The 12783-nt window shown below is 39.3% G+C and overlaps 1 protein-coding gene across 13 annotated transcripts in view; it reads left to right on the top strand.

The window, feature by feature from the left end:
• FGGY (FGGY carbohydrate kinase domain containing) overlaps nt 1-12783 on the top strand; it is a 413290-nt gene that overhangs the window by 35781 nt on the left and 364726 nt on the right. For all 13 annotated transcript variants that reach the window (XM_072730788.1, XM_072730787.1, XM_072730782.1 and 10 more), the window contains one exon: nt 9005-9116. Coding sequence is in view for 12 of the 13 variants with exons in the window: in XM_072730787.1 (XP_072586888.1) it covers nt 9005-9116 (112 nt within the window). In the remaining variant the exon portion in view is untranslated. The remainder of the gene's footprint in view (nt 1-9004; nt 9117-12783) is intronic.

Genomic DNA, 12783 nt, shown 5'->3' with positions numbered 1-12783 from the left:
TCAGAGGAAAGACAGGCGAGAAAGCCCTTCTGCTGCCCCAGAGCCCACTGTCTTCACCTGTCCTCATCATGTAGCATTTGATCCTTATCAGATAGCATTGTAATTGGTGACTTGTTTGGTTTCTTTAAAGTCAGGAGCTGAGCTCTTGCAGGGAGCTGTATTCCCAGCATCTAACACATTGCTTGGCACAGCTTTGCTGCTCAATCAATGGTTGCTGTGTTAATGTTACTTAGAACTAAAAATAAATAAACAAAATTCTGGCATCCCTGATCTTGCTTAAGTATTGCAGTAACTGTGTGAGATAAGTCTGCCATTCTTTCTGTTTGACACGTGAAGATATTGAGGCTCTGAAACTAACAGGTATGAGAGATAGGACAAGATCCCTAGCAAGATGGCTCCAAATCCTATTTTTGTTCTACTACTAGAATTGGAGGGTCTTTTTTGGGTTGGCACTCACCCATCTAAAAAGTGCTATGGAAACACCTGAGTCCTAGAGGTATACACCATCCCTGATTTTAAAGGCTTATATCTCTTTTCGGAACCACAATTTTAATCATCTGAAGAAAGTGAGAACATTGCACGTTCATATATAATTAGTACCAGCTCCCATTAGGAAGAAGAAAAAAGATAATCTGGAGGTGTCATTTAGCCAAGAGTCATTTGTCCAGTATCATCTAGTTCTCACACAATTGTTTGAGCACCTACTAGGTGCTGTGATTTTTGCTAAGCCCTGGAGTGTGTACAGAAGAGGTATATAACATATTCTCTGCCCCTAAGAATGAAATAGTTCAGTCTAATGGAAAAACCCAGCACCTATGAAGCCAACGAAGTATTGTTTTACTAAGTTGTACTAGTTATATATGAGTAATGGTTGGAGGGAGAAGGAACAGAGAGGGAGTAAACCATGTGGGATTGAGCAATAATATTAACTCTTATTTGTAGAACCTGTGTGGTTTACAAAACACTTTCATATTCATTTGATTGTCATACAGTGTAGGTGGGGCAGGGGTGGTTGTTCCCATTTTACAGTTGAAAAGAACATTGGAGATCCAGAGTGTTAAGTGACTTTTCCTAAGTCACCCAGAAAGTACGTGATAAGCCTACTCAGGTCAGATCTTTGCCTTCTTTCCGTGTCCAGCACCACATACCTTTGTTGCTTATCTGAATTAGTGCAAAAAACCTAACTGATCTCATGTATGCACTTCTCCTTCCCAATCCATTCTCCTTGGAACTGGAATGATTTTATTTTTTTTTAACCAGATCTTGTCACTCTTTTGCTCACCATCCTTCCAGAGCACCACACTACTATTTGGATAGAACTCAAAATCCTTAACCTGGTCTTCAGGCCCTGCCTTGTTTGGGTTCCACCTACTTCCTTTGCTCATCTCATGATGCTTCTCTTAGCTCCTCATGTTCCAGCCACACTCTCCTTCCATCCTGTCCTCAAGCATGCAGTGAATGCTCCGTCTAGTCTCAGGACATTTACACCCATTCTTTCTCCTTCCTACTTACTCTTCTCACTTTCTGCTGACATATCTAATTCCTCTTCATCTTTTGATTCACACTATCTAATACACTAGTCACTAGGTACATGTGGCTATTTAAATTTAAGTTAATTAGAATAAAAAATTTAAAGTTTAGTTCCTTAGATGCACTGGCCACATTTCAGATGCTTGGGAGCCTGTGTGGTTGATGGCTACTGTATGGGGTAGCACAGATACAGAATATTGCTGTCACTGTAGGAAGTTCTATTGGATAGTGCTGCACTGAATCTTAGTGCAAAAGTCAAGTCCTTCAAGAAAGAAGTCTTTTCTCACCCCATAGCACCTCCAAACTAAGTTCTATTTTACTAAGTTTTATGACAGTATCTTATACTTTTCCTACATAGAATGTCACATGGTTTGTGAATCATTCATTTTTTGATGAATAATAAATAATAAAGTCATTATATAATCACATAACAAAATAAATAATACATCTTTTTTTTTTTCAGTTGATATCTATCTTATCTTCTAGATTTGATGTTTCAAGGGGGTAGGAACTACAGTTTGCTCGCCCAGGTCCTAACATCCAGTAGACTCAGGAAGTACCAAAAGAATGAATGTATAAAGAAATGGGGACTTCTGTACTCCCAATCAATTGAGAAGGCTTGAGGAAGGGTGTAGGGCTAAACAGGACTCTGGAGAACTCTAAGAGATGACATTCAGAGCTGGAGGAATGGCATGGACAGAAGTGCTGATGTGGAGATGTGAAGGAGCCAGCTCGGTTTGGGGCAGGTATTTTCCAATAGGAGGAAGAGGGGAGACTGCATTGCATGAGGGGGTGAATCTGGTAACGCTCCTTTTGAGGCCAGTAAGGTGTTTTCTAGAGTTTCATACTGACCAGCAGCCAATTTAAAGTGGTGCTTGAGAGGACAGAAATTAAATTCAAGGACGCCAAATCATTTAGGAGGTGGTTTCTTCTAATGAAGTTCTGGAGGCTGAGATTCCTTTGAACTATATAAGCTCTGGGAGGCTAGGGCTATGTCTGTCTTGTTTAGCATGTGTACTCCATGCTGGCACATAAAGGTGCTTAATAACTTTTTTTTTTTTAAGATTTATTTATTTATTTGAGAGAGAGAGTACAAGCACAAGCAGGAGGAGGGGCAAAGGGAGAGGGAGAGAAACTTAAGCAGACTTCCTGTTGAGCAGGGAGCCCAATGTGGAGCTCAATCTAATGACTCTGATATCGTTACCTGAGCTGAAATCAAGAGTAGGATGCTTAATCTACTGAGGCACCCAGGCACCTCAAAGATTTCTCTTTAATGATGAATGGCTGGTAAGAATGTTGGCAGAGGAATAAATAAGAGTGACAAGATGGACTTTGGAAGGGAGATATAATAGGACTTGGTAAGTGTGGAGAGAGGAAGGAGATGAAGGTAGTTTCAGAATTTCCCTTCTTAGAAGAATGTTGGTGTCCCTGACATAAATGGAAGTGTCTGTTCTCTATTTCTCTGTTTATCTTCAAGGGACAGTACCAAATCTAAGCTAAGATGCCATGTAGGTCATGGTCCATGGTTGGATTTATGCATTGTCCTAGTCACTACAGTAGATTTTGGTAAGTAGAGTGTCTCCAGCAGCCTTGCAGGTAACATACTCCCCACACAAGCTGTATTAATCTGGTTGCTGTTCCCACCTCAGAGCCTTTGCACTGGCTATTCTCCTACCTGCAACACTTGCCCACCAGGTTTCCACAAGGTCAGATACTCGGGTCTTTAAGTGTCTTAAATTTCATCTTCTCAGCAACTACCTCCCTCTTTTCTGGCACTCCTGATCCCCTTATCATTTTCTTGTTTACTATATGTCCACTGTATGTTTTATTTAGGTGTTGACTAATAAAATGCAGTCTCCAAAGGAATACGGATTTTTAAAAAATATTCTCTTCTTTGTTTCCCAAATACCCAGAAGAGTGCTCAGCCTGACCCTAGAAGAGGTTTGATTATATTTGCTGACTGATTGAATGTGTGAGTAATTGAATTGTGTAGGCAACAGGGAGTGATGAGCCTGAGGGAACCAGGGATTTCATAACCCCACACATCCTCAAGGCTGACAAAGGCATTCAAATCAAGATTGGAAAGAATATAGTAGCAGCCACAAAACTCAATTGCAAGTTGGACTCTGGGTGCAAGGCCCTAGGCTTTGACCCTTGCTCCAAATAGAGCTAAAGAAAAAGCCAGGTAGGCCTCTGACCCTCCAGATCTCAGTTTGGAGGATTTCAAAGGAATACTGCCTCCCCACCCAATATGGCAGAGCCTGCTGATTTAAAACACATGCAGAATTGAACTGGTTCCCACCGTCAGAACAAAGCAATGCACAATCCCTTCCCCAAATATTTGTTTGCTGCCCCATAGCTACGAGTTGACAGTTGCTAGACATGGACCAGGTTACCAAATGAAGTTGCAGAAATCTCCTTCTCTGGAAATTCTTTAGAAGAGCAATGTGCTTTCTCTCTAGCTGTGGAAATTCCCTCAATGCCAAGTCATTGGGGTGAGTTTACTGGACTGCTTTTTTTCCATTTATAAGAGGATTAAAAGGAATCCTCTGGTCAACAGGTCAAGTCCTATGTATCTTCTGGGTAGTGTGGCTCTGACAGCCATCTTTCTGGGATGATTTAGATGGGTAGGATTTGGGAATAGGGTACTGCTGGATCAGCATGATCATAAGACATTTTCATGTAAGGCTGGTGATACGGCTACCTAACCGAATCAGATTTAAATGCATGTAACACTTATTCTTCTAGTTCCCTGTGATAGATTTCCGTTTTGGAGTTGGAATGGTTGAGCCTTTGTGATTGGAAGGCCATGAGTAGAATATAGAACTCTAGGTCTTCAGAGGGGTTCATAAAATAGATTGAAGAGAAATACTTTCTTTGCTCCTACTGGAAGGTTTCTCCCACCATAATTCTTGAGAAGGTTTGTGTTTATTTAGCCTTCTCGATCACTATCCCTTTGCCTATATCAATGGTAAATGTGCTAACATGACACAGTATACTATGCCTTGTACAAAAAAAAAAATATTTCATGCATGTAGTTAATAAGTCACGGGGTGGGTTTTCCATCCTTTTCATTTCCTACAGAGGTTTACTAGTTTCAAAGCACTTTTTATGGGCAGCCCAGGTGGCTCAGCGGTTTAGCACCGCCTTCAGCCCAGGGTGTGATCCTGGAGTCCTTGGGATGGAGTCCCGCGTCGGGCTCCCTGCATGGAGCCTGCTTCTCCCTCTGCCCATGTCTCTGCCTCTCTCTCTCTCTCTCTCTGTGTGTGTGTGTGTCTGTATGTCTCTCATGAATATATAAATAAAATCTTTGAAAACAGAACAAGCACTTTTAAACCAGTTGACTCTTTTGATCCTCACTTGGGAGATGACTCTCACCCTCAAGAAACTGAAGGTCAGAAAGGTTTTGTGATTAGTGCAGGCTTATCTGATCCAAAGGTGGTGGAACTGAAACTCAAAAGTGGCTCTTTTGACACTATATCTCATTTTCATTTCTGTTCCAAAGCTGCCTCGTGGGAGTGAGTTTTATTGAGTGTTCTGCATTGTCTTACCAGATTCCTCTTTTGACTGACTGCTGGCTTGTGTGAGATGGGCCTGCCCAAGTCAGGCATGCACTCTGTGCATAGAGACAGAACCTCATGGCAGGTAGAAGTTAGGGCTGGCTTATTAATTCATGGAATGATGCCCCATGAGTTCAAAGAGGATTTAAGGAAACTGATTACTCTAATAATGGCTGCTATTTATTGTACATTGCATACTAGATGTTGGGCTAATCACACCACATTTTACTGAATTATTATAACATCATTAAGAGTTGGAGGTATAAGTGGGTGGTTTTGTGTAATTAAGGAGAATGGAATTTTGGCTTCCAAAGTCACATAACTAGTAAATGGAAGAGCCAGGTTTCAAACTCAGGTAGTCTGCACTCAACATCATTGATCTTATGCCCTGCCTAGAGATTTCTGAGCCAAGTTAGAAGGACATTCCAGGCAGAGGAAGCCATGCCTCTATAAATGCTATAGAGACTTGACCCAGCAAGTCAAGAGAGTGATTGGAATGGCTGGAATTGTGTGACTTGCCCTCAGTCACCACACTGATTAATCACGTGATTAAACTATGAAGGGCATTTGATTTGTTTCCAGTTTGGAGGTATTATGAATAATGCTGCTATGAATATTCACATACAAGTGTTTATGTTGACATATGTTTTTATTTTTCTTGGGTAAATACTTAAGAAGTAAAGTTGCTGGATTGTATGGTAAATTATGTTTAAAAATTGCCAAACTTTTTTCCCAAAGTGGCTGTATTTTCCATTTCCACCAGCAGTGTGTGAGGCTTCTACTTTCTCTAGAATTTTCTAACAGTATTGTCAGTCTTTTCCCATTGTGATTTAGTTTGCATTAAAAAAATATATTTTATTTATTTATTTGACAGAGAGCAAGAGAGCACAAGCAGGGGGAGAGGCAGAGGGAGAGGGAGAAGCAGGCTCCCCACTTAGCAGAGAGCCCAATGCTGGGCTCCATCCCAGGACCCCAAGATCATAATCTGAGTGGAAAGGCAGGTGCTTAACCAACTGAGCCTCTCAGGCACCCTCGTTTGCATGTTCTTAATAACGAATGTTTTTGAGCATATTTCCATATACTTAATGGACATTTGTATGTCTTCTTGGATGATGTGTGTATTTAAATCTTTTGTCCATTTTGTAATAGGGTTTTCTCTTATTGTTTCAGTTATAAGAATTCTTTATTCTATACATAGGCCTATTATCAGATGTATGAATTGTAAATATTTTCTCCAATCTGTAGCTTATCTTTTTATTTTCTTACGGTTGCATTTGAAGAGCAAAATTTAGACAAAGTCAAATATGTTAGTTTTTTTCTTTTATGGGTCTTTTAAAGAAATCTTTGTCTAACTCATGTCACAAACATTTTCTCCCACAGTTTTATAGTTTTAATTTTTACATTTGGAGATGCGACACATTTTGAATTAATTTTTGTGTGCATATGAGGAAAAACTCTAGGAGTATGGAGAAACTCTAGAAGTATAAGTTTTTTTTCTTGCATGTGGACATTTAGTTGTTCCAGCCCTATTATTAAATAGGCTGTCTTTATGCCACTGAATTGTCTTCATACTTTTATAAAAAAGTAATCAACCAGGGATCCCGAGGTGGCTCAGTGGTTTAGTGCCTGCCTTTGGCCCAGGGCATGATCCTGGAGACCAGAGATCGAGACCCACATCAGGCCCCTGGCATGGGGCCTGCTTCTCCCTCTGCCTGTGTTTGCCTACCTCTCTCTCTCTTTTTCTCTCTCTCTCTGTCTTTCATGAATGAATAAATAAATTTTAAAAATCTTAAAAAAAGTGATCAACCATAAGTGGGCTTATTTCTTATATTTCTGATCTATTTCATATTATCTATAAATTTATCCTGTGTCAGTGCCACACTGATTTAGTAATGATAGTTTGATAGTAAGTTGAAATCAGGTAGCTTACGTTCTCCAACTTTGTTTTCAAACATGCCTAGGCTCTTCTACATTCTGTACATTTTTACATAAATGTTAAGAACAGCTTGTCTATTTGTAAAACCTCCCAAATATCCAAAAACCTGCTGAAATTTTTATAGAGGTTGTGTAGAATCTGTAGATTAATTGAGGACATTGCCATTCACAATGTTGAAATTTCCATTTCATGAATGTAACATATTTCTCCAATTTGTAGTTTCTTTTGTAGCAATGTTTTGTAGTTATCAGGGCATTGGTTTTGAAATTCTTTTGATAAATTCATTCCTGAGGGTGTTTTTTTTTTTTTTTTGGATGCTATTTTGAATGGAATTATTTCCTTAATTTCAATTTTGATATGTTTCTTATATATAGAAATACAATTAATTTTAACATGCTAGCCTTGTATCCTGTGAACTTACTATACTTATTACCTCTAGTAGCTTTTTTTTTTTTGTAGATCCCTAGGATTTTCCACTTTCTGCAAAAAAAGATGCTTAAACTTCTTTCTTTCCAATCTGTGTGCTTTAAATTTCTTTTCCTGCCTTATTGCACTGGCTGGAAATACTAGTTGCAGGTTGAATGAAAGTGATGGAAGAGACATTTCTCTTTGTTTATAACAGGAAGGAACCATTTATTTTATCATGAAGTGTAATTTTATCTGTTGGTTTTTGTAGATGCTCTTTATTGATTTGTTTTTCTCTCTTTTTCTACATCTATTGAGATGACCATTTGGTGTTTATGCTTTATTAATATGTATAATACATTAATTTATGTATAGATATTAAATCACCCTTGCATTCCTGGGATAACCTCACATGGTCATAGTATATAATACATGTTTTGTAGTTAATATTTTGTTAAGGAATTTTACACCTATTTTCATAGCACGTATTGGTCCATAGTGTTTTTTACTTTTGATGTCTTGTTTGGCTTGGTATGAAAGTATAGCTGGCCATGAAAATTTGTTGAAAAATGTTCCCTCCTTCATTATGTCCTAAACAAGTTTGTGCAGAAATGGAATTATTTCTTCCTTGAATGTTTAGTAGAATTTCCCAGTGGAGCCATCTGGTCCTAGAGTTTTTTGTTTTGTTTTATTTTGTATTTGTGGGAATGTTTTAAATACAATTTTGATGTTTTAAACAATAAATCCTTCTCAAAATTTAAATGCTTTGATTTTTCAAGAATAAATAAATAAATGTTACTTTATTCATGTTCCATAGCCCCCAAATGGTTGTTTTTGATAATTTTGTCCAGCTTGATACTTTTATTTTGCTAAACGGATTTGCCAGCCTCTTCAGAGTACCACACTCAGAAGTTACTTCTCTACTTCTCTTTAGTGGTTGTATAATATTCCATTTTGCAGATGCACTATAATAAAAATTGGTTTTTCCAAATTTTAAATATATTCTCAAGTAGTGCTACAGTTAACTTTCATCGACACTTAACTTATGTTAATAAGGCACTAAGGTAGGTTCCTAGAAGTGAGTTGGCTGGACAAAACTTATGTATGTTTTTAATTTTAATAAATACTATGAACTTATTCTCCAAAATCTGTACCAAATTATTACACTGTTAGGATAATGTAAGAGAAGGTTCACTTTTCCCAGTCTGCTACTACTGTGTATTGTTAATCTTATACATATTTGCCAATGTGAAAAGCAAAGATTGATGTGTTTTTATTTGCATTAATTTAATTTATTTATGTAAGTGGAGTTGGGAATCTTTTTATATACTTTTTGACTATTATTTATGAAGTTACTTGCCATGTACTTTGCTTGATTTCCAATTAGATTGGTTGTCTTTGTCTTACTAATTTAGAGGATCTTCTATTATTTTAGTTATATTAAACTTTTATCTGTTTTCTGTTGTAAATATTTATCCGATTTGGTTATTCATTTTCTTTCTAGTCATAACTTTTCAGTCTTTTAAAAGCCTGTCTTGTAATTTATCTTTTTGTTTGTTTGTTTTTAAAACAGAAAGTTGTACAAGGGATTGATGTAAACCAAATCCGAGGGCTTGGGTTTGATGCCACATGTTCTCTGGTGGTTTTGGATAAGCAGTTTCATCCTTTACCGGTAAACCATGAAGGTAGGACTTTTTCACTCTCTCTTTCCCTGGTCATGGGAGACTGGCTGGGCCTCAGGTGGAGCATGAGGTCAGGTGTCTCTTACTGCTAAGGATGAGACTTAGTGGTGGAGCACAGAGGCCAGAATCATGTCGGGGAGGTTTACAGGCTTGGAGAACAGGTGGTGGGAGTGGTGACACTGGGTCTGGGTTAGAGAGAGACTTATTTCACTAATGCACAAGAAGCACAGTAGACAGTCCACTGAGGGAAGGATGTGGGATCATTAGCTCATGGTGAGCATCCTTGAAACAGGCCGGTGGTGTGGGTGTTTTCTGGGAAGGGAAGGTTAGTGCCTGCAGTTGCTTTGTGTTACGAAGCTTCTGTAGCATCTTTATTTGAGTAGGTGAACCAAGTCCATTTAAAGGAAATAGAATAAGGCAGACAGGACCATGCATCCCACAGAAGCTGGAAAGAGATTGGCCTCTCTATTTTCAGTAGTGCACAAGACATTCCCACATCATGATATTGTCCTCATAGAGACTTGTGAGTACAATAATGAGCTGTTTCAAATGTATGTGCCACTTGGGTTCACCATCAGAAATTTTTCGTGGTCCAAGACCTGTCCCTCTTGGGAAGTTTTAGCAAGCAGTGCTAGCACTGAGCTTGCAAACCCAGAAGTTCATAGTAGTCAGGTAGGTAATGAAAATGAGTAAGATGGACCAGGTTTGAAAAAAAAAAAAAAGCGCATGTGTGGAGATAAATTTCAACTCTATCTAACCTTTTCATGAACAGAAGACATTAGGGAGTGGTGGAGACCATGGCATACTGAAAATTGCATGTTCCATCTAAGAAGTGTGCCTTTAGGCATCGTCAGTGAGTTATTGCCAACACAGCCATTGCACATGCATTTTAGGACAAGGTTATATTTGAGAACCCTCAGCAGTGGACACTGCAGTGGCCAGGCCTTACTTAACAGGTGGCTCTAAGGACTAGGGCACACTGGGCACATTGGAATTAGAGTCAGGAGGTCCCAGATCTTGGCTCCGTTGATGCTGAGCAATGACACCATGAGCAAGTCTCTTTACCTCTGCATTTTCTGAAAGAATTGGAATAATGAACCATAGCTTTGTTGTGAGGACTAAGCCTGATACCTGAATGCTCAGAAATGTTTCTTCCATCTGATCATGAATTCCTAAAAAGAGAATGTGTCCCACACACTTTTATGGACCTAATTCATAGAATAACGATTTATATAAATTTCATGTGCTGGACAAAGTATGCAAGTAGATAAATGGTTAGAACACAGTGATAGTGATGCCCATCTTTACACACACACACACACACACACACACGCACACACACACACACTTTACCCCCTTTTTGGCTATTGATTAGCACCTTCTGTGTGCCAAGCCCTGTTTTATGAAGTGTTGGAGTGTCAAAGACAAACATGAATGTTCCCTGTTCTCAGTGGCTAATCTCTGGCTCACCTGGCAGTGTTCTGGCCCAAGAAGGCAGAACAGCCCCAATCTGGGCCACTTCAGAAAGCACAGACCAAAGGAATGGACCTGGACTAGCAGACCTCAGTTCAGCAGCAGCAAACACTCTCCAGTTAGGAGCTGTGGACAGCCATGGAGCTGGCCCCTTGGGGAGGCTGTTAGCACTGTCTTGACTGGCTTGCTTTAAGTAGCAATCAGGTGATGGTCTCTTAGGGATGCTGTTGGATGAGTTCCCATTTTGGGTGGGACTTTAGATGTTAAACAGCCCTAGGTTCCCAGGACACTAACCTTTGATCTGCTAAAATATATGGTTTTTAATTCTGGCTTTATATTAGAATCAACCTGGGATCTTTTAAAATCCCAATTCATGAGCCTTACTCTCAAGCTTTGTATTCACTTGGCTTGTGGTGAGTCTAGGGCATCAGCATTTTTTATGTTTTCTCCATAGTTCTGGTATGTGGAGAATTACTGGGTGCAGCTGAATTGGGTAGCTAAGATACTAGGAGCAAGAATGCTTGAAGTGAAAGAAGAGAGTTCTTGTTAGACCTGCTTACATATGTAGTGTACCCTCTCTGGGTGCCATCTTTTTCCTCATTGTAGGTGGAATTGCCTGCTGTTAACAGGACTTCTATAAAAAGGTTAGTTAGGTTACAACCCTAATTATAAGTGTTGAAATAATTTTATTCCACCAAAAAGGTTAAAATGTACCCATTCATCAAATGCATCCAGCTGCAGGTACCCCTTACCAGTTTCTTGCCTTTCAATAGGTTCTATTAAGGTTAGATTTTATCTGAAATGGATTATCTTGTGCTAGAAAATGAGGTTTGAATTTTAAAGATGATTCAAAGGTTGTTTAATGACTTCTGATGCCTGTGTGGCAGTGAACAACTCTTGATTGGTTAACTGGAGTAATGGTGAGGAACAGGCAGTGGGGTCAGGAAATTAACCATCACCATTAAAGCCAAACCCACAAAACTGGCCAAAATGATAAGATGATTAAAAAAAAAAAGGAAAAGGAAAGGAAAAAAAAAAAAAAACCAAGTAAATGAAGTACAGTATTTTAAGAATGGTAATCTTTACTACATGATAAAATATTCTCATTTTAGCCTCTTCTTGTTTGATCTTTCCTTTGAAGATCAGACAGTTCCAGGTTGGGCCGTGGTGCCACTGCTGCGTGCTCCCAACTCTGCAACCCCCCTAACTCATAGCACAACTCTGGCTGGGTCATCCTAGCCCCAGGAGCTCTTGGGAGCAAGAAGAAGCAAGGGTGAGAATTCAGGGTTTGGCAGGGAGTTACCACTTAGGCTACCCTGCAGTAGGAACCTAATAGGTATTTGTGCTAATTCATAGTAATTTCCCACAAGTATGCTTGGCACAGCTCCTGTGAGAGATCCAGAATATTAATTGAGTGAATACGTCGATGAATAATATGCCCGTGGATAAACTGACTGTATAACTGAAATTCTGTTCTAGCAATTGCTTCTAATTTTCTTAAAACTTGACACTTTTTAAGCTCGGTGTTTGTTTTAATTTAAATGCAGTTTGCCAACATATAGCATAATGACCCGTGCTCATCACATCATGTGCCCTCCTTAATGCTCGTCACCCAGTTACCCCATCCCTCCACCCACCTCCCCTTCTATAATCCCTTGTTTAAGCTCTGTGCTTTGTTTCACCTGCTGACTCTGCTTTGTAGAGCCTCCTTCCTCATCCCCTCTTCACCTGCCTAACTAGTGTACAGTCTTTTTCAGAACTCTTTAAAAGAAAGCTTCCCTGCCTTTTGGAAGCTCTCTATGCAGCCACATGCTCCATACAGGCAGTACTGTGGCATATTCTCCTCGGCATCCCAGCATCCAGCCCTGTGCCTGACATGGAATAGATGCTCAGTGAAAGATCCAGTGAGCTTTCAGTGGAGTCCTTTCTTTGTGATTTTCCGTAAAAAATGAAAAACGATTAACCTCATTTTTTTTGTCCACAATGTGAATCATTATTTAATAATCTTCATATATATATATAATAAGTTAATTGATTCCCACAATTTCATTGTGTCATTCTGTTTTTTGAGAGCTTCTTCCTGTAGAGGCAGTAGGAGCTGATTGTCATTCTAGTTGAAAGTTTAGCGGCAGGTGTTTTTGGCTTGAAGCAGCTGCAGTTGCACTTATACAGTATTTAAGAAGCAATACTGACATTG

Source organism: Vulpes vulpes, chromosome 12, assembly GCF_048418805.1.
Source record: "Vulpes vulpes isolate BD-2025 chromosome 12, VulVul3, whole genome shotgun sequence".
Lineage (NCBI taxonomy): Eukaryota > Metazoa > Chordata > Mammalia > Carnivora > Canidae > Vulpes > Vulpes vulpes.
This window is presented reverse-complemented; position numbering and strand designations above follow the sequence as displayed.